The sequence below is a fragment of the Carassius gibelio genome, chromosome A22, assembly GCF_023724105.1.
Source record: "Carassius gibelio isolate Cgi1373 ecotype wild population from Czech Republic chromosome A22, carGib1.2-hapl.c, whole genome shotgun sequence".
Lineage (NCBI taxonomy): Eukaryota > Metazoa > Chordata > Actinopteri > Cypriniformes > Cyprinidae > Carassius > Carassius gibelio.
Genome location: NC_068392.1, coordinates 15,424,642 through 15,451,860, shown reverse-complemented (window position 1 = coordinate 15,451,860; position 27,219 = coordinate 15,424,642). Strand labels below are relative to the sequence as shown.

Here is a 27,219-nt window from a genome sequence, read left to right as displayed (position 1 = left end):
AACAAACCCCATTGACTGCCATTATGAGCATGTACACACTTTTTTCGAGGGTTTTACAAATGTAAAGATGAGTCTAGCAATTTAATCTGATTTATAGCATTTTTATGTCAAAATGTCTATATTTAGAAATTTCTAATAATCATGAATTATTTTGATAAAAGGGTCGATATGGTGAGCCCTACTGGTCATATAGTACACAAAATATAATTACCACTTTTATGATACTTGCACTGTATTTGAATAAAAAAAAACAGCATGAATAATAAAAATACTCCTTTTGTGTTGCACAGAAGACGATCTCAGTTCAGAGTCACGATTTTTGTTTTCGTAAACTAACCACTGAAGTCAAATGTCCTCATGTAGTTCGATGTTAACGTTTGCATTTCGTAAGTGTGAAATGGCTGTGTACGGAGAACTAAGAAATGCAATGAATGATGTAAACGAATGCAGAAATGGTGTGAAATGCACGTTTTTGTCCCCACAGATGAGTGCGGTGTTTGCTTCTTAAAATAGTTTATTTGTGAATTTACACTGATTAGCAATACATCTAGAAGCAAGTCCGTTAGATAACCATTTATATAAGATTTCACAGATCACAAAGAGTCTTCTGAACCAGACTACAACAGAGAGGCATTAGTAAAACAAGGTGCAAAACGGTCAGGAGACGGGGAAAAGCAACAAATGCAATGGAAACCGGAGCAAAAAGAAAAAGTTAAAGCAATAAAACGAGTTAATCTTCCCGCCCGCCCGGTTCTCTCTAAACTCGACCATGTGCAGCTTGTGTTAGTCCACGTCTGGCTCGCGTTCAAAAGCACATGCTGTTTACACAGCTTTCTCTCTCCGTCCCAAGCCAGTCCTTCACATTGCCCACTGGGATATTCATCTCTCTCTCTCTCTCTCTCTCTCTTTCAGTGGTTCCTCCTCTTCCTCCTCCTACAGGATCTATGATCACTACATTCGGCCCTAACAGAGTTCAAACTGAGGTCAAATTGCTAATATAAGCCACGAGAGATTAGCACGGGTGTGATCTCATGTGGCGGGGTGCTTTAAAATGGGCAAAACAAGCACCTTCTGATCTCATGGGAACTGGAGGGAAGAGGAGTAAATCGATCCAGTTTTAGATGTAAGAAGCACACTGCACAATGCTGCTTCTCAAACTTTGTAACTCTGTTGGATGGTTATGGGATGACTTATGGCTGTCATAAGGTGATATAATGAATGAAGCTCAAACGTCTGAGGTGATGGGACTCATGAGAGACAGTACTTTGCTGTGGGACTGAGACTTCTTCAAAAATACAGTTTACAAATATATATATTTTTTCCTTACGTGTTAACAAGTTTCCCTTCTCGACCCTTTTTCTAGATGCTAAAACATTTCTCATGTTTTCATATCACGCCTCTTTGGCTTTAGATCTCCTGTTTTGTTTTTTCGTTTGTTATGTATCCCACATTAAAAGGGCAACACTATATATATATATATATATATATATATATATATATATATATATATATATATATATATCATCACTCTAGTTTGCATATATTTCCATTACATGTTAAGTAATCTGAGCTATTACACGGTTGAGAAGTCAGGCACTGCAGTCAGACTAGCAAAACATGCTTCCAGATTGTGTATTTTCGGTGTTAAAGCATAGAAACGAGTACAAAACTGTATGGATAAAAACTAAATCGTTTCAATAAAAAAAAAAAAAAAAAAAAAGCTAAAATATTTCAGAAGAGATGAAGAGGTGATGTTCACTAAAACGTGATTGCTCTGCTTTTTTAGCCATTGAATCTTTTTGTTTGGCAAAGAACAGTACGGAGAGGAGACTGGAGTGACTCTACACAGGATCAGACCATCGCAGGCGACGTCAAACAAACCCTGCTAAAATAACCCCCGAACGGTTCCAGTGTGATTCTTCAGAGTCTCCAAATACTCCTAACCGTTCAGCTACAGCTGGAGAAACATGACACGGGGCGAGACTCTAATAAACATACAGTATGAAAAAGATTGCAGTATGGGCTCATGAGATAAACTCATTGTACAGGAACATTTCCAGTCCATCAGGAGAGAAAAGCCAGTTTCCCAGGAGTTTCCCCTCGCTTCTCTTCCTGTAAAAATCTCATTTTATAATCCTGGCACGTCTCTTAAAAACAGATGACGCTCCGTCTACTCACCGACTCCCAAAATAACGTGCCGTGTTTTTTCAAAAACAAACGTAAAAGCATAAAAGGACAGATGGATTGACTGCTTCCTCTAGGCTTCCACTTTCTCTTTCTTCTTGTTCTTCTTCAGGAAGGACGGGGTCCTGAACTTATTCTTCTTCTTGTTGGGTGATTTGGAGGGCGAGCTCTCGGGCGTCAGAGCCTCTTCGATCTTCTCTCCCGAGCGCACGCTGATCTCTACACTTTCCAGGCTGGTGGTCAGCTGACTGACGCGCTTGATGAGCTCGTCCTCGTCACCGTGAGCGTCTTTACCGTTCAGCATCACGCCGCTGTGGTTCTCTGCATGAGGAACAAGAAAATACTGAAATAATCAAATCCATCAACAGCCAACAGTTGTGCTACTGTCTTTTATTTGTTTGGGGTGGTCAATTGCTATTGTATTCAATTATACAGTATTTATTAGACACATTATTATTAACTAATGATTATTAAATTCTTTAGATTGTTTTATTGCATTAATTGATTTTTTTTTAAATAAACTAATTATGAGGAGTGTAACTAATTGTGGTTTTATCTGTGTTAATTGTATTAATAAATTAAACTATTAGAAAAATAATTAATTATAATTAAATAAAAAAATTCATTTATTTTATGATTGTACTACATTCTAATTGTGGTTAAAACCCAGTAAGATACATTAATAAATTTATAAATTCTAAAGTTATTATAAAAAAATAATAAAATATTTTATTTTTTATTATTTAATAAGCTTTAACATTGCTGTTCCATAAAAAGCATATAGTTGAGAATAAATGTGATTATTATTGATACCATATATTTTTTAAAGCTAAATTAGAAACGTATTAATACATTATCATATTGCCAATTCATGTCAACACAAATCAAATCCCTGTACTTAATTGTTAATATTGTTTTAAACTGTTCAAATGATCGGCAGCTGATTCAAGAAAAGTTGTATGAATATTTCATAAAAAGCTATTTTGAACAGATTTGCGTCTAAATTAGCGAATCAATCCATCTAATCCAAGCTCTGGATCAACATGTCCTGGCTTGGGTTTGAGCTACACTTCAGATGAATGTGTTGAATATGTTTTTGTCTGCTTATAATTAATGTAATACATAAATTTCACGTAATACTGCTCGTGTAATACATCTGGTTGAGTAACCAGTGATTTTGACGCAAATGGTGGAGAGTGACGAGGGCAAACGCATCCTGTTTGTCACCACACTACACTTCAGTATTTCTTTAGTTCATGAAAGGCTTCACCTTCAGTTTATGAACTGTTCTCCTTCCAAAGATGACTAATGTCAGCTGCTCTTGTAGTTGACTTAAACGTACTCTTCTAAAATAGGAAACGGACCAGTGCACTTTTAATATTGTTTACGCACTATTATTGCATTTATTCATGTTTTGAAATCAACTTCATTTTTATAGTTACAATTTTCATTTTAGTAATTCTTTTATAGTTTTTATTATTATTATTTACATTTCACTTTAAATGTATTTTTAGTTTTGAAAATTTAGTACTTCAACACATTTCTCTCAGTTAGTTGCCAAAGCAACATTTCTAATTTGGGTTAGTTATTTAATTTTATATTTCTTATTTAATATTTTATTTAATTTTTTACAATTATTTTTTATGGTTTTAGCCCAAATTAACAATTTATTCAAGTAAAAAAATAATAATAACTTTAATAGTATCTGAAAGCTTTTTTTCTTATAAATAAAATATTTTTTTATTTCAGCTTTAGCTCAATTACCAGAGATGATGTTTAATTATTTTAGCTTGTAATTTGCAGTGAATTTCTCACTAGTTTTTTTTTTTTTTTTTTCATGTGTTTTCCTCCTGCATTGTTACCTAGCAATCCCGGTAAACATTTGCTGCTAATATTGACATGATATGTTAACATACTGCTTTTTGGAGCCACGTAGCACACACACACACACACACACACACACACACAGGTCCCAGTTTGGGGTGAGACAGCTGACTCTTTCAGTGCGTTCTACCTTCTTTAGCTGGAGTGTTTTGTGGAGACAGGGTTTGAGAGAGTGTGGAAGCGTCGTCTGACGTGAGCTGCTCTTCTTCTGCAGGAGTGAGTTGGTTAGTGACCAGATGCACAAGCAGGGAGACAGATAGTTAGAGACGTAGACAGGTTAACATGCGAGGACACTGTCACAACTGTAAGATGCTCTCAGGTATTCATGTTAGTTCTGTTCAAGTCACACTGTGATTTGTAGCTATGAGGGGCCAAGTTACACTCTTAGCACTGAACGGGTCAAATATACGTGGCTTTGGGAACAGGAAATTAGGTTTTCTTACAGGCAAGGAGGTATCATGCATCAGTGTTGTCTTTATTTATTAGTTTCTACCAGTTTGAAAAGAAAAATGTTGTTTAAAAATGTTGGGTTAATACGATTTCTTTTAATGTTTTTGAATAAAGTCTCTTACGCTCACTAGGGCTGTATTTATTTAATCAAAAACGCAGTGAAACAGTAATATTGTGGAATACTATTACTATTTAAAAATGAGTGTTTTCCATTTTTATATATTTTAAACATTAATTTATTCCTGTGATGTGCTGATTTGATGCTCAAGAAACATTTCTTTACTATTATCAGTTCTGAAAACAGCTTAATATTTTTTGTGGAAATGGTGATGGGTTATTTTGTTCAGGATTCTTTAAAATAAATAGAGATAATTCAAATATAAATCTTTTGTAACATTATGAACGTCTTTACCGTCACACTTGATCAATTTAATGCTTCCTCGCTGAATAAAAATATGAATGTATTTTCTTGAAATCTTCCGGACGCTAAACCTTTGCATGTTAGTGTAAAGTAAAGGTGTGAGGGACTCGTGAGCGTGTTTTACCATCTAATCCGTGCTGCTGAAGTTCCTCTTGTTTCTCCAGCTCTTTCTCGCTCAGCTCACTGAAGGGGTTTGGAGGAAGCGTCTGTTCCTCGTCGTCGCCCATGTACGGCTGCACATGTGTGTGGTGAAAGCAGAGAACACAAAACAAGCATACCTCAGTTATGAAATGAGTCATAACGATGACAAAAACCACTCAAACACACAGCATGTTAGTCACTGTGCATTCAAAAGTGAAAAAAAAGCCCAGAATCCTCTAACATTAAAACACAAAAACAAAAAAATTAAGTGAGAACAAAACTACAAACAAAGAGTCATGCAGATATTTAAAAAATGAAAATTGTGACAAAGGCAAACAAAACCTGGAATTCTACCTGAACTGAGAAAAAAAGAGCTTCATAGGACCCTGCTATGAAACATGATGCTGATGCTCAATTCACAAACACAGCTGTGATGCAGTTCAACAGTCTCTGAGAGGATCTGGCGCCCCCTAGTGACACGGATATCCGTGCGACACCAGTCTGACTGTTCAGGGTTCACACCGGGTGTATAGTAATGTCACTCTGACACTCACCGGCGGTCTTTCCACCACAATCCCTGCCAGCCGCTGTGACTGTGGCCCTGCTGTCATCATGTCAAACCGGTTCTGCTCACGAATCTGAAACAAGAACATAAAAAGCTGTTAAGGACAAGTGACATTGTTGAATAGGAGTCCTAATAGACACTCTTAAGAGACTGTGATCATGTTTCCAAAGATAATCATGTATCCAAAAGCACAATAACTGGTCACTGGGGTTCCCCAGGGATCAGTACTTGGACCCCTCCTCTTCTCCATATATACTACATCACTGGATCCCATTATACAGGCACATGGCTTCTCCTACCACTGCTATGCTGATTACACACAGCTCTATCTTTCATTTCAACCAGATAAACCAACGGTAGCTGCACGGATCTGAAGCTGCCTGGTGGACATCTCGGCATGGATGAAAGAATATCACCTACAGCTCAACCTGGCAAAGACTGAGCTTCTTGTCTTCTCTGCCGCTCCAACTCTACAGCATGATTTCACCATACAGTTATGTTTTTCTACAAGTACCCCATCAACTTTGGTCAGAAATCTTGGTGTAACCTTTGATGACCAGCTGAAGATCAGGCCCTTTCTAAAGGAGCAATGCTACACAACTTCTTGTCCAGGCCCTTGTCTTTTATAGACTGGACTACTGCAATGGTCTTCTGGCTGGACTCCCATAAAGCACAATCAAACCTCTACATATGATTCAAAATGCAGTGGCACAACTGTTTTTTAACAAGCCCAAAAGAGCCCATGTTACACCTCTCTTTATCTCCTTGCACTGGCAAAATGACTAAATGTAAATATGTTTCCACAGTTATTAATTTTTTTTTTTTTTAAAGTAATGTTCATTCATAACACTAAATTGTTGGCATTAAAGGGATTCACCCAAAAATGAAAATTCTGTCATAATTTTCTCAGCCTCAAGTTGTTCCAAACCTGTATGAGTTTCTTTCTTTTGTTAAACATAACATACTTTGAAGAAAAGTGGTAACCAAACAGTTGACAGTACTACTTGAAAAATACTATGAAAGTCAATGGCTACCAGCAACTGTTTGGCTGCCAGCTTTTCTCTGAGAGCCCAGGAAATGTGAAAAGGATCCTTTAAACAGTCTGATTGCACACCTTATTTCTCTTCTCCAGAACTTCATTGGGGTTCGTGTTCAGAGGAACAAACTGATTTGGATCTTCAATGCGGATTGGAGTCCCGCTGGTGTTTCCACCGTCATCTGACTTCATCCACTGCAGAGATGGAGTAAAAGAGATTTAGTACAGAATTCATGGTGTTTTCAGTGTATGCGGTCTCATTACATCAGGATTTGAGCACATTAACTTCATCTCCAGAGTTGCTTTCACAGTCAAATTCAGTATCATTTCACCATTTCATTTGATATCTTCATACTGTATATATATTGACAGGTTATTGTGAAGTTTTGGTTTATAAAAGTTAGGTTTAACTTAAGGTAGAAATAGATCACAACAGTACAGTAGATTCTAAATCTCAAAATAAATAATACAATACAATCAACACTTTATTTTATAATAAAATTTTCCCCTGTTTTTATTTTAACAGAATTTCTGCAATTCAGCAATTTGTTTGCCAAAAAAAGAACTGTTAAAATTTTAATTCGATGACATTTTGAAAAATTAATAAAACTATTCAAGTTTTATGGATTTAATTTGTATTAAGTCAAAAATCCATAAAATTTCTACTTACTAAAAACAATTTCTAAAAACAGACAACAAATAATTTTCTAACAAAATAGGAATGTTTAATAAATTACAAAAATTTAAAGTTTTACGAAAGCATTTGAATTAACATGTTTTATGGTTATTAAAAATTAAACCATTGAAATGGAATCCAGTAAAAAAATAATAATAGGGTTCTAAAGATGTTTGTTCAACTTTTAATAAATTATTGTTAAATTGTATACATTTCATGGTTTCAATTAATTAAACATGCCTTTATATTACTTAAATTTAATTAAATGAGTAAAACGGAAAAATTCAAATGAGATATTGGGGTAAATAAAACTGAAATCAAACAAAAAAATGATGTTATAAGGGTCCCCCCATTTATTATTTTTTTTTTTTGGTTCAACTTTTTAGAAATTGTTAAACTGAGCTTCATAATTTCAATTAAATATACATTTTTATCAATATGTTTTTATAAATTTAATTTAAACATTAAAATGTAATCCAGAATAATTAAATCTGAAACAAAATAAATAGTAATCCAGAATAATTCCACGGGGCTCTAAAAATTCGGGCAAAGCTCTAATACTAAAGCCTCGACCACTAGAGGTCAGGAGGGAACTGTGTTTGGCATCAGGCTCGAAGGCAGTGGCTTCCTCCAGTCAACTGACAGAAGTAATGAGGCTTCAAAACTTTTTCAGTTATGACAGAAATTTGAGTTCATTTCATCTGCGGCTGCAGCTAGGTACATGCCCAGGAAATAACCACATTCTTCTCGTTTCACATAATCCACCAGCAGACTTTCTGATAAGAAAGATTCACTACTTTTAAAGCAACCCCCGTTTTTCATTTAAAAGGCTTCCAATAACCGGACTGCACGAATGTCAGATCACCATAACAGAGAAGAACTGAGTCTCACCATGGTCCTGGTGCGTCCGTTCTCCTCGCTCGCCCGGTCCGACACGTTCACCTTCATGTAGCAGTTGGGTGAATTGAGCCAGCGGGTTTTCTCTCTCTGCTGTCGCTGCTGCAGTAACCTCAGAGGGAAACGTGGAGCGTCGTCGTCATCAAACATGAAAGCTGTCACTGTTGCAGGAATCTCCACTTCGCTCTTGTGCCGCGGCTTCTCCCGCACAATCGGGTGCCGGTACGTGTAGCCTGTCCTGTAACCCTGAAAATATAAAAGGCAATAATGAAAAACTAGTCAAATTCTAGTAACTATAAAAGACGAGACCTAGTCTTAAATAATTTCATTGCCTTTTATGAATGAGCTTAATGAATAATTCAACTGAATTGGTTTATATAATGGGCTGCTGCTTGGAAACTGACTTGGCAAAAAGAAACTGCACTTTTTAAAGCTCCATCTGTGTTTCAAGAGCATTATGTAACGTATGCTGAACCTCTCCAGCAGAAGCAGGTAAACCGTACTGGTTCACTGAGCGTCACACCGTATCATTATCATCTTCCACATCGCTCCGTTCTTCTGCCACGGCTGAGAAAACTGATTTTCCACATGCCTGCATTCTTCCCTATCTCACACGTTCGGAGAGAGAGAGAAAACAGCACAGTCTGCACAGCTAGAGAAAGAGACGGACAGAAAGAAGAGAGGAGTTTTGCAAGAAGTGCTCTTCAACTCCAGTTTGTCTCTCTCTTCACGTCGGTCTTTGTTTTTCTGCCTAATAGGAGAGGAAGGAGGACAGGAAACGATGAAGAAAGAAGTGATTTTCCGGTCTCTCTGCGGTGATTATTCCTCTCAAACACAGATGCTTCTGGCTGTCTGTTCTCAAGCAGAGCTCTGTATCTGAATCACACTCACACTGAATCGAGTCTCACACAAGCACTCACCAGGTTGTCCATCATTCTCATGAGCGACTCGAACTCCAGCTCTCCCAGCCTCCACTTGTGCTGAGAGCCCATGTTGACCCCGGCTTCTGCCACCCCCTGTGTCCGAGATCTGTACTTCTCCAGATCCAACACGATCAGGTTCTCCACTCCGCCAGCGCACGACAGCGCATTCACCTACAGAGACACCAATGTGCTACATTTTTACAGGAATTTATAGGCTGCGTTCAGTTGAAGAAATTGTGAAATGCATTACTAGTGTACAGTAGAATGCACTTCTCAATGTACTCCTACAAATAAATAGTTAAAAAATAAATCATACAGTTGTTCTTCTGTGTTTTAATTTGAACAGTAAACCTTTGTTAGGCAGCACTTTGTTTGCCATAAAACTGCGAGTCAGTCTAGTATGAGCTTTATTCTGTTAGCCATTTGTATTTTTTGTTTAAAAAGCATCACTAATCCAATAAACAAAATGTCAAAGTCTACAAGAATCAAGAAAGGATTACTTGTATTTCACAGGCAAGCTGAGTGTTGTAAATGTAGTGAAAGGCCTCTTCAATGGTCTCCCCGAGAGCTACGACCCCGTGATTCCTTAAAACCAACACCTGCAACACACACAGCACGTTTACAATCTTAACTGCACTTTACACTTTCATTCTCAAAGCCAAGGATTGAATAGTATTCAAGACAGGAGGTAGTTCACCTTCGCCGATGGTCCGAGGGCTTTCTGGAGCTCTACGCGCTCCTCTTGCTCATCCAGACTGCCTTGGTAGTTGTAATACGCAATGTCACCCAGGATCAGAGCCTCCTGAGAGATGGGCAGAAGGCCGCACTTCATAGACGACACCTGGCATGGCATAAGAGATGAATGCAGGGTTATTTATTGCTTTGAAATTGCTGATAGTGATACTGGACGGAGACTTACGGCAGCAGTGGCTGGTGTGCGTATGTGAATGATGCAGCGCACGTCCGGTCTCACGGAGTAGATGGCAGCGTGAGGGCTGAAGCCGTCCGGGTCAATCTGCAGGTTGGTGGAGCCCTGATCGATCACGTCACCAAGAATATTCACCTTCACCTAAAGAATGAAAGAAATAAAATATCGTTTATGACTGAAGATGATTGTGAAAATGTAAATAAAAGGTAAATACATTGTACCCTCCACTGAAACATACACTCACACACAAAAAAACTGTGAGGCTACACAAGAAACGGATATTAGCTTAGATATAGCATCTGATCACTCGTATCTGATTGCTTCTTAAATGAACCAGAAGTATCAATACACATCCTACACTATCTCTCGTTTCCTTTTCCTCCTGACACTGAGCACCTAATCAGGAAGAAACTGTCATTGGAGATACATTGAGAACCGGTGGATGATTCAGTTCACGTTATTAATAAGCCTCCAGTTCCTGGTGATGTCATGAGGTTGGCCAAATGGGAAAAACCCCAGGAAGTTCACAGTCTGATTAAGCTGATTTACACTAACGTTCAAAGGTTTGGTGTCAGTACGATATTTTAAAGAAATTTATATTTTATTCAGCAAGGCTGCGTTAAATTGATCAAAAGTGACAGCAGAGAGTAGATCATTTCTATTTCAAACAAATGCTGTTCTTTTAAACTTTCAATTTATCAAAGAATCCTTGAAAATCTCACCACAGGAATAAATCACATTTTCAAACAGAAAATTTCAAATGAGACACGTTGAGCATAAGAGACTTCATAAACTTACAGACTTCAAACATCTTACTGGTAATCTGTATCAGTATCAATTATTCATCGATCATTGGTTGTGTGTGTTGTTTTTGGAGGAAATAAGGCCCTGATCAGACAGAACGTGTTTTTCAGGTTTGAAGGTGGTGCACCGCACTACAGGTTCTAGGCATCCACCAAATCAGCTGTCCTGTCAGTCTAATCAAGGATTATAGCACAAGCTCTCTAAAATCTCTGGTGAACTGTCATGTTAGTAGAAACCTAAAAATAAATACAGCTCTGGGTAACCCATGACAAGTTTCTCCTCCATCACAGCAGTCTCCAGACGTTCCCAGCAACTGTAAACTTCCTTTAACACAACGAAAGTCCCGCCTCTCCATTCATTTGATTGGAGGGTGAAAAACTAAAATAATAACAATAAAAAATGTAAAAGACGTTAGGATATTTTCTGCTCAGAGTTGATTTGTGTCAACTCAAGGAGCTCAAGTGCACTCCTACAACAACGTGAGGCGCAGCAGGTACGTGTGCATGTCTGATTCCTCTGGAGCTCTGGTTGAATATCAAACTACATCACATGCTTCCCTGGAACATGTTACCCAGCATGCCTTTCACATACCCATCGATGCCGCACTTCACATAACTGCCAGCTCAAAATAAAAACGCTGTCACACTGCTGTTAATGAGCTTAGAATGGTATGCATCCTCATACAGATCATATTTGGACAGTCACTAATATCGTGTGACTGTTTTGACAAAAACAAATGGCCCATCTTTCTCATGCACCGGTTACACATCGACTACTAGCACATCCCCACAGGAAGTCGATTCACTTCTGTATGGACATCTGATTTGTTATGCCACCACACTAATGCTAATGGACTGAAACAAGACCTAGCTGTTCTCTCACAAGATGTCAGGAAACTGGCAAAATCTTGCATTGCATTGGAGAGAGTTGTTGCTTAAAATTGGTCTTAGTTTATGATGTAAAAAGAAAAAACGGTAGGAGTAGGGTAAATCCTAGAGGAAAACTAAACTTATGCTTTGTGGTTTGATTTCTGTTGTACGTCCTCAGTCACCTTTCTTGTAAAACAGTCCAGCAAAAACACAAATATAATAATCTTTACAAATAAAGCACGTCTCTTGATTTTTGAGGAGTGAAGTTAACATATTTAACCGTGCATGTAACAGCAATAAAAAGGAAATAAAATTACAAGTTCTATTTCCTGTTACATGAACATTTGGAACAGTTTACAGCAGTTGCTCCATAGACATGAAATCTCAAGGCACATTATGAAATACTTCTAATGGTGCTTGCTTTAGCAAAACACTACTATTCGACATTGCTCATACTCGCGGTGAGGGATTTGAACACTTCTTAAGGTGTTGCCACATTTGACGTTTTTCGGCAAGTTTATTTAGCAAAACCCTTTCAACAGGAATCCATGGGATTGGGAACTCGCCCATGCATATTTCGCAACCGGTTCAGGTTGGATTTACCATGCTGACCAACAGAAAGCTGCTTGGTTTGTCTGTGTGTGAGATGTGTTTCACACATTGAAACACTCCTGACATTATATAACGGACATTTTTAGCCTGCAAAACTTTGCTAATGTGACTATACTTTTTAAGGAACAATATGTAAGATTTTCATAACAAAATATCCAAAAAACACTTGCATAAATCCAGAGAAATTCCAATTTGAAATAAATGCTTGTCCCGGTTCATTGTCGCCTATCAGTGACGAAATATACACGCTATCGGAAACTATGCCAACGTGGACAAAAAGGCTGCTGTACAGTTAAACTAATTCTATTACGGCTGAAATGTGTTGAGTACAGTTCAAAACTTACTTTAATGTGCCTTAAGTAGTATTAAACATTGGTGCATAACCCATGCCGCACAGAACCCAAATCCTGGTATTTGTTGATCATATACATTGAAGGAAAGACCCAAGTGAATTCTAGAGGCCAGAGGTTGTGTCCCAAATGACATACTATTCAATTATACCATAGGTGCATCCCAGTTTGTGTACCTGTGTAGTATTCTATGCAGTGTTGTAGTATAAATAGTGCAAGTATTAACATTAATATACACTGTTAATTCCAAAAAGGCACTTATTCGAATACCTGGACAAGGCACTTAAACGAAAAAATTAAGAGTGAATTGTCGCTGGTTTAGGTACACCGTGAAGGGGGTGGGGCTTTCAGACTCCAATTATAAATGACAAAATAACCGTATAAATAACCGTATAAAATTCAAGTTGAGTGCATAAATACATTGAGTATAAGTGCATCTTATAGAATGCAGCTTATGAACTATATACTCAACTGTCTATTGTATGAACCAATCAAAGCTTCCACACTTTGTTTGTTCAGTTAATTAAGTGCATCATCCGGCACTTAAAGTGCCCTTTTTGCAATTATTACTGATAATAATCACACTACTTATTGCACAAAATGGTTGAAAGAGTGCGTTAAGTTCCCAAATTGGGTTGCACCTATTGAAACTTGGCTCTTTTGAATACCCACAATACCCGTTCATCAAGGCAGTGAGTTTAGCGCAGATATTTCCTTGAAGTGTTACAATCTAGTGTCAACATCATACAGAAGGTTTAGTGAATTGATGACTGTAGAAGAGAGACTGTGGAAGTGACTCGTTGTGTAGAGGGTTAATAAAACTCTGACCCAGATTGTTGGCCTTGTTCCAGCGGGCACCATCCCCATGGACACGCCCACAGAAGAGGAGAACAGGAGCTCTGAATGACTGCGTCAGCAACACAGATCTCTCTCGCTCTCAATACACACAGACAAAACAAATCCTGTATGTTCTGCCTATGCAAACGAGATGGGTCTTTATCTGAGTATTGCTGTCTAAAACACACGGTCCATGTAAACGAAAAGAAACTGGACAAACCTGTACTGGCTGTGATCCATGCATAAAAGGTCAATATTTTTAGTATTATTAATACTACTATAAATTACCCCAAAAAATCTGGTTTGCCATAATCCTGAGTGTATTTTTCATGACTGTGAAAAAACTCAACCCAGCATAGCGCGGCGTTAAAAACAGCATTATCCAGCACAGGAGTGCAAGTCAAACGCGGATACTGCCACTGTTCGCCTCAGGTGCTTTCAATTCTGTTTACAGAGTGATAAACGCTGCAGACAGGAAGACAAATGTGCTTCACAAATTCGTGCTAAATCACCTGACTGGCGGGAATTTGTCCAAACAGCATCCACCACTAGCAGTGTGTCAAAACTCATTAATACGCCAACTGGACAGAAAAATGCTAAAAAGTGAAGACTCAAGAACTGGTTAAATAATTTATCACCACCAGCTAACTCGTGGTTTGCAGATCTGAGCCAGAAATGAACTCCTAGCAGGGGCGTAAATGCAGTCGCAAATGCTTGTATACTTGATATGTGAACTTTTGGTGATAAGATATATGTTATTAAGGTGGATATCTTTTCACACATATTAAAAGCTTTGACTTTAACAGAATCTGACTTGACTCCAGAATAAGATCCAGTCTGAACAAGTGTAGACAAATTTTTTGGCCATCATTCCAGATCATTCACTTCTCCAGTGTTTCTCAATCATGGTTCTGGATTATATCAGCATTTTATTAACAGATAAATGGCAAAATATACTTAACACTTTTAAAAAATATCCTTTCTATGAGTAAACTGTGGTGTGCGTTAGTGTTGTCAAAAGACCTGGTACTTCGGTACCAAGTCGGTACTAAAAAAATGAAAATGTGACGGTACCTGGTTTCTTTAAGTACCGGTGGTACAGAGTACCCGGTCAAGCCGGTTCTTGACGCATACAGCGATATGATTTCCGCAAAGCAGACAATGCGGACGGAATCTCAAAATCCAGTCATGAAAATGAAACTCACATTTTAATATGGACATTCACGGAATTTGTCAAAGTTAGCATAAATTAATCAAATCAAACCTCCATATGGACCAGTATCTGTAAATGTTGGTTGAAATATGAATCCTACATGATCTGCACGTCTCTGTGCGAATGAATGAATGATTTGTTTACTGCAGATACCGAAGCGCGTGACGTCTGCAGTAATTTCACCATCTGCCGTCTCAATGAGGACATATATAAATACACAACATCACCAGAACTGTTCTGAGACACTTCACACACTTTTACAGTTTCATTTGAGTAAAACCAGTGTCAATTTAAAGGTATTTACGTTAATAAAAAGTTCACTTTTACATAAAGGCATTGTGCTAGAAATATTACTATTATTTAGTAAAATGTATGTGATACAATTAAATTTGAGTGAAACTTGTTTACTCTTTTTCATAATTATATTACTTGTAGAAAAACTTAAAACACAATTGTAAATAAGTATAAAGAATGGCATTGGTTTTATTTTTGGTGATAGAAAGTTTTTTTTTTTTATTAGCACATTTTTGTGTTTTGCTTTGGTACTGAGAACTGTGGATTTTCACTGGTATCGGTACCGAATACCGAAATTTTGGTACCGTGACAACACTATTAGTACACTAGTACAGTGTGCATGATGTAAATATTGTCATTAGGAAAGTGGTGTTCAGTTATAGGTGTGCTTTGAGTGTTTTTGCACAAATTACTTGGTCCACAAGGTGGCGACAATATCTAGGGCTTTTTTTACGGTTTAAAACAACAGAAGAGACTAAACCATAAACTACTGGAGAGACTAGAAGAATAAACATTCACATTTATGAGCACTTGCGTGGGCTAAGAGATACACGCAATTCTAGTTTAAATGAGTACAAAGACATTTTTCTCATAACTTTAAAAGAGAAATAGCAGATACTGGATAATGAGAAAAATGAGATTTTCTAGTGCACTCTAGTGTGTTGCACACCCGTGTTTGCACATGCTCGAATTAAATGAAGTACGTATAAAAAGGCTACGTGTTCGGCTAAGCTTTCATGTCAAAACTGAAGTATACTTGGGCTTTTTGCTGGGGTTTTCCAGGACCAGGATTAAGATTCACCGCAATATGATTAGAAAATAATAACCATGAACAACTACAGGCACTGAAAGCCTCCGACTGACATGAACACACAGGCTAATACAAATCCAAAACCCACTCTGAGATTTCCAAAAAAAATAAAAAATAACTGGCCGATTAAGCTCACGTCAAACATTGGCAACGAGAACTGAGCTCAGTCAAGGTCTGCCGGAAAACTCATATTAATAAGCTCTGGGCAATATTATTGTCTCAATAATTTAAACAGGCTGCTAGACCACTTAAAAAAAAACAAAAAATGCAAAAACAGCACAAAATATAACCTGAAGCGATCAAAACGGAAGCATTGAGTAAATATTTCTCATTTAATCAACATAATATGTAACTGATTAATGAATTCCGATGGTAAGAACCGCACAAGACTGAATCTAATCTATTTCAAGTCTTACTGGAATGTGAGTTCAACTAAAGCCAGTGTTCAAAGTGACCCTAGCAGCCCTGTGGCATGATGAACCGCTATCATCTCTGCTGTGATGATGCAAGACAGACAGTTTGTTTACCAGATTGGAAGCAGAGGCCTCGGCGAAGGACAGTCCTCTGGGGAGGATGAGGATATGATCCTGCTCTTTACTCACACGAACCTACAAGTTTTAAAACACACAAATAAGCAGCTGTTTTTCCTCTCTTGATCAATTAGGCTCAGGGTTTCTAAATCCATTCCGACAGACATCCAGATATTCAAAATATGATGTTTTCTTATTAAGCACATCTGGTTAAGCTCATAAGCATGAGTGCAGATGTAGTAACTACACCATTATGAAGTCTAAAAACATCTTTCTCTATTAACAGCCATTCAAAAATAGTGTATAATTTAACAATAATATAATTTAATTTGACGATGAATGGAAAAGCAGATGTCTTTCTGCATGTTTTAAACTGGGAGCGTCTGATGAGTGGAACTGTAATGTTTATCGCCTACAGGAATGGATTGCGAAACCCTGGATTACACAACGTGCATCGCTCACTTTCCTTGATCTAAAAAAACCAAGTACAATATATAAGCTGTGGCTTACTGTAATGTAACAGTTTGTGAAGTGTGCCCAACTGAACAGGTCCACTAGTCTGTAGAGGCTGGCCAGTTTGGAGCGCATCTGTTTCTCTCCCTTCACCACAGTACTGGACTCCATGCTGAACATGTCATTAATTGGGGTCACCATGGCCAAACCTGAGAAAACAGAACAAGGAACAATTCAAGAACGGGTCTGAACCATTTCATGAGTAGGAGTTCTTGTCTACATAATATACCAAAGTATATTATGGGAACCTATGGGAATGCTCTAGACCTGTTAGTCTACAGACACCTATGAGATTTAGGCGATGACTCTGAATGTACAGTAAGCACTGAAAGGGGTTCACTGAAGTTCTACTGATTAGTTTCTCATAGCAGAGCACAGAGAGAAAACAGACACATGTGCAGAGGGGCTGGATGGGGTGATAAGGGAGGAAGAAGTAAGATGAAAGAATGCAAAGGCTTTCCTGAGTCAGCTGGTCATGTTTCCTCCCTCAATTACTGTTTAAAGGGTTATCTATTATTTCGAGACCTTTATAACTCTGAACAGGTGGAGGACTGGGGCAGTCTGGGACACTGAAGGACTGGAGGAATGTTGCAATCTGTTGCAGTGAAGATGACACTCACTTAGGGGCGAGGTGGAGAAGCCGGCTACGGAGCTGGCCATGAAGAAGTCTGCGATCTGTCGCAGAGCGAGCAGCTCTGTGGGGTTTTTCCCCTTGTTCATCTGTTCCTGGATCAGTCCCTCTAGCTCATCCCTAAATGCCTGAAAGAGAAAGAAAACCTGAGATTAGAGATGACTCATACACAGTAATAAGAGCTGTAATCCTCTCACGCTCCTGCATGTTTAAACCTTTTTTCCACTTGTATCTTGACAACTAGTTAAGTCTATTAACCCATAGGCCTACTCCACTTACTCTGAAGAGCTGGAGTAGACTCTCTACAGACAAAAGTAAGGCAGTGAAGGATAAAAGCAACATCTCAAATTCTTTGGGTACGTCCAAAATCCATTTTAACCTATGGGACTTTGCACAAATGTTTTTTTTTTTTTGTTTGTTTAATGTTTAGGGAAGGAAATCACCCATAAGGGGTTTTCTAAGCATTACGAAGCTCTTCTGTATGATGCATTGTCATTCTGCACACCAGTTTGGAGTTTCGGGCACCGGGTGATCAAAGAGCTCAGATGACAGAATGAATCACAGGATAAACAGACTCTGACGCTCTTGTGCTGCGGGTAATGACAGAGGAGAGTCAAAATGACACAATACCTCAGTTATGATGACTGTTCGTTCTTACTGTACAGTTGCACACAGACATACAGACAGGTGTGAGTAAGTGTCGATGTGAACTGGGGCATGTACAACTTCACTCGGCACTGATGATACAAACATGCAAACAGTATGCAAACATATCAGAATAAGGAAGGTAAGCTAGTTTCATCAGGCACACTCTATTCACTGATATCCTGATGTGCCACGTCTCTGCCAAACTCTCAACTCTTAAGTTTGTGTGTCAGTGAAGTTTGCTGGGGCTTGATTACCTAATCTAGGGAGAAACTAACTACACAGCTCTTATCTGAGCTTTGTGATATTGTATGCTGGCCAGAGTCTGTATTGATCTGCTGTACATTCACCTCACACGGGCCACACTTCAAACGAAGCAGTCCGAGCCAAAACGGTCTAGACAAAGTACAAAGGTGAGATTGAGATATCCTGGACCTAATTCCCTTTGGGAGTATTAAATTGTGCTTGGATGAGAACTGGACGCCCGGGACGGGGTATGAACCACACAAATTCCTCTCAGAAGTAAGTGTCCCGACCAACCCAAACCACAGTGCTTTAGAAAAACAGCTAGGACTCTGGGAATGGCATGCTTTAATGCTGAAGAGGGAAACAGAGGGGAGCGGGGGGACTAAAAATAACCCAAGGGAGGAAATTTAAAACAAATTCAATTGTGCCATTACAGTTTAACATCATTAACGTGTTGTTAAAGTAAATATCAGCGGTGTCTCAGAGCAAACCACTATATTTCCACAGGATCCTGAGCGGGTTAAGTTGACGGAGATGTCTTCATTTGTTTTGGTTGTGACAGCACAGATGAGGTCTAAACATAGCAACTCTGTCCTGCCTATAATAGTCTGACCTTAAACACAGTCCACGGACAGACGTGTAATTTAAGCAGCGCTCTTCCACATGCACGCACACATGCAGAAAGCCTACGGAGAAAGAGAGGCTTGTTGAATCAGCTCTGACACACAGGCCTGTGTGCTAATACACCTGCTGCCTGGCTCCTCTCCATACAGAGTGAAGGATGAGTGAAAGGAGAACACAGTGTCTCAGAAACACGTGCTCGGGCAGCTGCTGCTAATAAAGCCCAGCAGCGCTGCCGTAATTAACCTCAACTGTTGCTCCGCCTCTGCTTTTATCACAGTGACAGAATCTATTTCACTTTCACATACTGAAAGTACAGTGCTCGAACCCTACAGAGCTTTTCTAGGTGTTTTTTTTTTTTAAAGGTCTCCTAGTAATCTTTAAAATATTACAAATACCTTTGTGCCTTCTAACCAGTTGAATGCATTCTTGCTGAATAAAAGTAGTTGTTTTCACAAAGTGAGGGATGAGATGGATTTTTTTGCTGTGGTAATCGACAGTGTGTGACAGATGCCATCCATACAGCTGAACTTGTATTGAATGTTTTTGCTCATATGTCAACAGGAGTGTAATCTGTGCAGGATGTTCACTGTAATCTCTCCAGTGTGTTAACTGTAATCTTGTGTGTGTGTGTGTGGTAGCTCTAATCTCTCTCTACTGTAGGTCAGCTGGCTGGCTTGTGTTTATATACAAGATGTGGAAGTGGGTGTTGTGCGTGTAATAGGGTGTGGTCTTCCAGACGGCTTTTATGGTGCAGCTGTGGCTTTGTGCGTACGATTGAGCTGTAACTCAAAACATCACACCAAACACAAACCTACTCATCTGACAAGAATAAACAATAAATCTTTCATTTTGAACAGAGAGGAAGTGTAAGGTGCAACCAGCTGGCTTCAAAACCATCTTTAGATGTTCCTGCCAAGCTTTGAATGTAAACTTCATGGCAATGCGGCGTTTAGTCAAAACCACATGGCTCAAGACAGTCTATAAAATCTATAAGTAAACACTTTTACATTGAAAGAACATTCTTTCTGAATAAATCAGTGAAAAAGTGGAAAAACATCCCTGTACAGTATAATAAATAACATTTCTTACAATTAACTTTTTTTTTTCTAAATATTTCTTAGTGTGAAGAATATTTAATAAACTAAAGAACCTTTTTACACTATAAATAACTTTTTGTGCACTGAAAAGGTTCCATGGATGTTTAAGGTTCTTCATGGAACCATAGATTTCAATAAAGAACCTTTATGTGAATAAAGTCTCTTTTACTGGCACTGATGGTTCTATATGAAGGACATTTTACATCCATGGAACCTTTTCAATGCACAAAAGGTTCTTTATAGTGGAAGGGGTTTTTTTGTTGTTTGCTTTCATTTTTAAATATACTTGTAAAAATGTTTTCACACTAAGAAAAACGGTTCTAAGGACTATTTACTGAAGGTTCTTTGAGGAACCAAACAGCTATTTAATGGTATCACAGCTAAAGCCCCTTTTGGAACATTTTTTCCCACACATTTTTACATGTGTTGTTCCCAGGAAAAAAATGTCCCGGCCTGCAAAAAATTGCTTATTAAAATTTCTCATTATTCTATATTATTTCCAAATATTGTATTCAGCCTTTTCATCAACTTGTTTCTTTAAAACATTTTATATTTCTTTTTGAACTGATCATAGGCCTAATTTTTGAGTGAATATTTCCAAATTTATCCACAATTACTGCTTTTTACTCAAATTTCTCAAATCAATGAGGCCTATGATAAAAATGAGTTGATAAAAAGACTCGATCTAAGATTTGGTGAGAAAAAGCATAATAAGAGATTTACAAGCAATTTTAAAAGCTCAGTGATTTCAGTTGTTTGTTGTGTGTGTGTTTTCTTACTGGACTCTGTAGTATCTGTGTGACCCTTTTCTTCTGCTCCATCATGTTGAAGTCTTGTCGCAGGTCGGGTGACATGTTGCGTGCACGCAGGTATTCAGGGTCGTTTTCGTTGATGCGGTCGAAGTAGCCCTCCTTTTTCCCCACGCTTGGGGGCGGAGGGGTCGTCACCACCCCCTGTCTCAGCTCACCACTCATCTCTACTGTTTTTTCCTGCTGTCTTCACCTGGGGAGAAAGAGAGTGATTTTGCTAAAGCATGTGCATATTCTGTGTGGAAATCTTTAAATACTTATTTTTGCACATCCCTAGTAAATACCAAACAATACATACTGCACTTACTGAATCAAAAAACCTGAGAGAGGAAGGCTGTGCACTTCATTTGACAGGCAAAACAGTCTCGATCAGTAATGCCCCAAGGACAAACCCATCATCCCACAAACACACACCTTAGTCCACCGATCAATACAATAACTGCACATTAGCTGAACTCGCTTGCTCAGAGTATCGCTATTCACAATTGACTTCGTTCTTTGTTCACCTTCAAAAAAAAAAGAAAAGAGTGGCTGTCCTGCCAACAGTGAAGGGTGGTGTCAGGTCAACCAACAGGAGGGCAGGACTATCCTATAACACTATCAGGTTTAGTGAAGCCTGCTTTTTGTTCTCTCTCTCTCTGTGGATTTCTCTCTCTCGTGGGAGTGAAGCTGTAAAGCATACATTTCTTTCAGAAATGAAGACTCTTGTTCATCAAGGAAGCATTAAATTGTTAAAAAGTGATATTAGAAGGCATTTTTTATGTTAAAAATTACTTATATTTTAAAATTAATGTTGTTCTTTTAAACTTTCTATTCATCAAAATATCCTGAAAAGATTCCAGCAAAAATATGAAGCAGCACGACTGTTTTCAACATTTATAATAATAATAAATATGTCTTAAGAAGCCATAATAAAGGCTTTTTAACGTTTACCTTCTCCACCTGAATTCTTTTTGAGTGCCTGGGACCTGTGTTTTTTTTTTCAGCAATTCAGCATATTAGGAAGATTTCTGAAGGATCATGCAACACTGAAAAATTGAGTAATTATTCTGAAAATTCAGCTTTGCATCACAGGAATAAAATACAACAGAAAACTTATTTTAAATTGTAATAATAATTTTTACAATATGAGACTTCAATATGAGAAACATTTGTAAAAAGATCATACAGATTAGGGCTGGGCGATAGGTCAAAAACATTTTATCGAAAATCGCTTTTACAAATATCGCGATATTCAATAATATTGTCTACCTAAGCCCCACCTCCACCACACCCCGCCCCGCCGAGACAACATTGCCGACATGCACCATAAACACACACCATGTTCAGTTTGGTCTTAATTATTTCCACAAAGTTTGGTTTTACTTTTCTTAGTTTGTGCTTTAACAGAAAACAATAGCTTTGCTGTTATTTTGTTGTTGCTAATTATTTCCAATCTGTTCTCATCAAATTTGTGTTTGAAATGAATTTTGTTTTTTGAGGAGAACTGTTGAGGAAAAATAATTGAAACCAATTTTTAGTTCATCATGGTGAAGTTGGACATTTTGGCAGTGATTGTAAGAATGATAAATGCATGTTGATGTCATATACACGTTTCACCTGTTACTGTTGTTAATACAAGTAAATTTTCTTATTTTCTTATTCTAAATTATCTTAACTCAAGCTTAGTGCTTGAGAAACTCCCGCAGAAATGTTTGCACTATAGCATGTAGGTTGAGTCCAAACAGATTCAGATCACATAGGTCATTTTATAAGTTTCTGTGAGACTGAGCTTCACAAACAGTCAGTGATTGGGATTGAGTGGTACTGTGTCTGCTTAAATTGCACAAATAGCCTCACATCCATAATATCACATTGAGTTTGCTCTGCAAGCGAGCTGCACGAGAGACTAGCAAGTGTTTCGGACAGTTCATGGAACTGTCACTTGCACGTCTTAAGTCACGCCAATTTAAACATTAAAGTTATTTTAACCTATTTTCAGTACTCAATGTGCTCTCTGCCAAAGTCTGCACAGCCGCCTCTCAAACAGCTCTCAACTCTCGAGTGTCTGATTGAGTTAGTGTAAATTTGATTAAAATAATTGCCTTATTGTCCAGCTATTCCACTTTTTTATCCATGGCACATGCATTTTTATATGTAGCCTAAGTAATGTTGTCCAATGACTTCTTTGCATAATTCAGTCATTGTTATTATTATTTTTTAAAGCAATAGATTTTTTGGCAACACTTTACAAAGCAACAATTTTTAAAGTCTCATTTGTTAATTAATTAAATAACATGAACTAACAGAGAGCAATTATTGTTACTATTATTAAGTTAAAAGTGAATCTATCGTTCTTTAGCATTGTTGGTGCTATGCCACGAACCCTACCCACACAGCAAACTGAACCGAGTGTCCAAAACCATGATATGAACTGAACCATGGCATCAGTATATCATTACACCCCTATTATTCAACAGGTTTTGAGTAATAGCGCACCTCTCCTGAACAGACAGCATGATTTAAAGAACCATTCATTCATGGGGTGAAGTTGCCATCAGGGGTTTCTTCAAATCCCTCTTGCTATACGAGTAATCTTAACAGTGATGCTTAGCAGCTCCAGACATTCAGCTGGGACGGTTTTCAGATCACTTCTGCGGCTGTGCCAGACAGTGTCAGTAAGAGCTTTCACCTGTACTTCTCTAGGCTTCAACACTCGCTCTCTTCTGCACTTCACTGTGGAGGGGTGGGGGGATTCTTTTCTCTGCTGTTCGTCGCTAAGCTGCTCATTCAGGTCAAATGGCACTTGGAAAGATGGTTCAGATTAGAGACACACAACTCTGCCAGAAAACACGCACACACACATACACTGATGGTGGGCTCAATAAAAGAGCTCAAGCCAACAAGAGGCAATACTAAGCCACACATTTTTAGGCGTGTGAACATGCGTGCAAGAATTAAAACATCATTCTAGGTGGAAATGCAAAATAAGGACAAACATAAACAAACACAAATGCTAAAACGGATCAAATAAATTGAAAAGGAGGAAGTTTAAGGGGATCAAGCTAATGTTTATTTAAGTCAAGACAACAAACTGCATGCGTACACACAAAGCTCACGTTCAACTTATGATGCAATATTCAACCTAACGAACACATCTAGTGAAAACGCTCACGTGCTGATGGACGACGACAACTCTGACACACCCAGCCAGAAACAGAAACACAACACACAGGCCGCCAAGCCTGAAGGACTCCGACAACGACAACAACAGGGGGGTAGACATAACCACCGCAGCATTGGTCCCTTTAACATCCAAAAAATGCAGTTTAATCAGCCTCATTTGGTTTCATAGCTGTTATGACCACCTTTCTTTCTATTAAAAGTTTGTGATTATATTTACCATAAAATGAAAGAGGAAAAACACCTTTAAAGTAGTCCACATATTAAGTGTGACTAGTTGTACAGTAGTCTATATAAGTCCTATATATACACTACTATTCAAATGTTTGGGGTAAGGAAACTAAAAACTAAATAAATACCTTTATTCAGCAAGGAAGCATTTAGTTGATCAAAAGAGATGGTAAAAACTTTATTTCAAATTCAATTAAACGCTGTAAATACAAGAATACTGAAAGAAAAGTATGGTTTCTATAAACATATGAAGCAGCACACCTGTTTTTAAACATTTATAATAATCAGAAATGTTTCTTGAGCAGCAAATCAGCAAATTAGAATGATTTCTGGAGGATCATGTGACACTGAAGACTAGGCCTATACAATAATTGCAATAAGCGATATCATTTTTGGTTTAAAGACCATTTTATGCCACTGAATCATAATGTAAAACAGCATAATAATGCAAGAAGGCCTACACACTTCCAAATGACAAGAAACGTTACATGTTTAAGAATATTTAGATCATGGAAATTAAGTATCAAAATGTTAAGATACCTTAAACTTGAATAAATAGTAAATAAACGTGCAAAGAAAATGTATAGAGATTGTTCCATCTACAGATTTTCCCCTGACTTTCTTTTCTCTGTAAATTAAGGGTACACACTATTGCTGAAAAACTTTTTTTGAAGAAGCATTTTTTTAAATTGAACTAGCACCTCATGACTACACCATGTTCTGCAAAAGACACAGGCGCAAGTGGAATGTAAGAAGTAAGTAAATATAATGGGCGATATACTGCGTCACCAAAAATGATTGAAGTCATGTTCATATACTGCATGATAAGTCGATATATTGATTATTGCGACAGGCCTACTAAAGACTGGAGGAATGATGCTGAAAATTCAGCTTTACATCACAGGAATAAATCATATTTTAAAAAGTGCTGTCAAATGATTAATCACGATTAATCACATCCAAAATAAAAGTTTTTGTTTACATAATATACGTGTGTGTACTGTGTATATTATGTATATATAAATAAACAAACAGAAAATATTTACATGTATTTGCATGTATACATTTATATTCATATAATTGACATTATATGTAAATATATTTAAAATATAAACATAACATTTTTCTAAAATATATACCTGTGTGTATGTATATATACATAATCAATATACACAGTACACAAACGTATATTATGCAATCAAAAACTTGGATGTGACTAATCGCGATTAATCGTGCAATTATTCGTTCAACAGCACAAATTTTTAAATATATTAAAATAGAAAACAGTTTTCTGAATTTGCTATAATACCAAATTTTTACTGCATTTTTTTTATCAAATAAAACTTTTCAAAAACATTTTTTTTTAATCTTTCCGACAAAATTTGGAGCAGTAATGCAGTTGCATGAACCACTTTTATGCTACTTCTGACTGTATATTTTTTGTATCCGCTAACCATTTAAAACATGCCACCATCTGTTGAAAATACCCTGCACAATGGAATTATAATCTGCCAAATATGAATCTGAATATGACTCTCCTGGGACAGGCGGCAGATGTCCCATACATGAAGTTATATAACACTGTCAATCTCTGCTAACTGACAGCATTATGTAAAGCAGTGTGTTGATCTGGTACATGTTGTTGATTGTTTCAAACTGTCAGGGTGGGTGTATGAGGGGGGAAAGTGTGGGAAATGTGAGGAAAGAAACGGGGAGGATCCTCAATCCTCACTACAACAGCTGTTCAGTCTCTGAATACAGCCAATAATGAACTGCTGTGCAGGATAACGTTAACGTTAGACAGGGAAAGAAATCAGTGCTGCAGTAACAGAAGAGAGCAGTAATACAATAGCCACACCAGACAATAAAATACACTACAGGGACACCAGCAATACGAGTCACAAGATTCACAGCGTGTCCTACAGTCAATGGCTCTTTGTGTAGCTGCTTTCTCTCACACACTTTAGATGCAATGTAACAGGATTCCCACAGAACAAATCCCCTTCAAATGACCGATTACAATCACTACTCACCAATCACAGCCTCTCGACTGACCGACGCGCTTTTAACACACTGACTGACGGATTCAAAAACAAACAAACATGTTTAAAGGCAGTTATTCGTAAGCGCGTCCTGTAGCCCCTTTGAGTGCACTGTAACGTTCAGTGCGCCCCTCATCTTTAGTAACGTTACTCTTTCTCCTCCTTATCTTTAGCAGCTCTATAAATAGTGAGCGAGAGGTTTTCGGACTCAGATTTCAGCCGCGGCGCTCAGAATAGCTGACTATCAGCAGGAAATAACTAACGTTAGAAGTTAAGCGAAACAACAACAACAGTAACGTTACGTTATAAACCGACATGCCTTTCAGATTAAAAAAAAAAGTGACGGTTGAGGAATAACTTAACTCCGTCTTTTTGAGCTTTTAGCGCTGTTGTGATTGCACGCAACGCTCTCTTTGGTCCACTTAACCAGTAAAGTTGCATTTAAACGACACTTCGTCACTAAAATATAACTTAAAAAGTTTATTTTTCCTGAATCCTACGCTGGTAAACTCACCTGTTTGCTCCTCACAGAGTGAAAGTCCAGTGAGCGCTCGAGCGCATCTCTCTCATTCCCGCCTCGAGAGTCCCAGATGACCTCAGTGGATTAAACGCGACAAAACCAGCCCACAAACTCCACAAACAGTTCGCGGTTCCACTCTGTGAAGCGCAAAAAGCGAATCTCACCCAGCGACACTGCTCTTTCCTCGTATGAGGGGGATTTTCGTGTGTGTGTGTGTGTGTGTTAGGACGTGGGAGTGTGTTTGCGAGGATCTGCTTCAGCAGTGAGAGAAACC

At 38.0% G+C, this 27,219-nt stretch overlaps 1 protein-coding gene across 2 annotated transcripts; it reads right to left on the bottom strand.

Moving 5' to 3' along the window:
• Positions 1-496: 496 nt before the first annotated feature.
• On the bottom strand, positions 497-27,219 carry LOC127942660 (gamma-adducin). 2 transcript variants are annotated; one of them, XM_052538513.1, is made up of 15 exons: positions 26,940-27,216; positions 20,961-21,183; positions 17,559-17,697; positions 16,936-17,087; positions 16,423-16,503; positions 10,097-10,246; positions 9,875-10,018; positions 9,678-9,776; positions 9,175-9,348; positions 8,249-8,500; positions 6,760-6,876; positions 5,635-5,718; positions 5,064-5,172; positions 4,199-4,276; positions 497-2,505 (listed from the first exon to the last, which is right to left on the bottom strand). In XM_052538513.1, exons 2-15 carry the CDS (start codon positions 21,153-21,155, stop codon positions 2,258-2,260), a joined length of 2,022 nt encoding a protein of 673 aa, XP_052394473.1. In that variant the 5' UTR covers positions 21,156-21,183; positions 26,940-27,216; the 3' UTR covers positions 497-2,257. The 2 variants fall into 2 exon arrangements, with proteins under 2 accessions (XP_052394473.1, XP_052394474.1); XM_052538514.1 differs by lacking the exon at positions 4,199-4,276 and having other exon boundaries at positions 26,940-27,219.

Bases quoted from the DNA above. Each gene is read 5' to 3' on its own strand.
- LOC127942660 (XM_052538513.1), bottom strand. From the start codon at position 21,155: ATGAGTGGTGAGCTGAGACAGGGGGTGGTGACGACCCCTCCGCCCCCA. The intron at 17,088-17,558 runs GTGAGTGTCATC...CTGTTTTCTCAG, and splicing joins CTTCTCCACCTCGCCCCTAA to GTTTGGCCATGGTGACCCCA. The intron at 16,504-16,935 runs GTAAGCCACAGC...TAAAACTTGTAG, and splicing joins TCACAAACTGTTACATTACA to GTTCGTGTGAGTAAAGAGCA.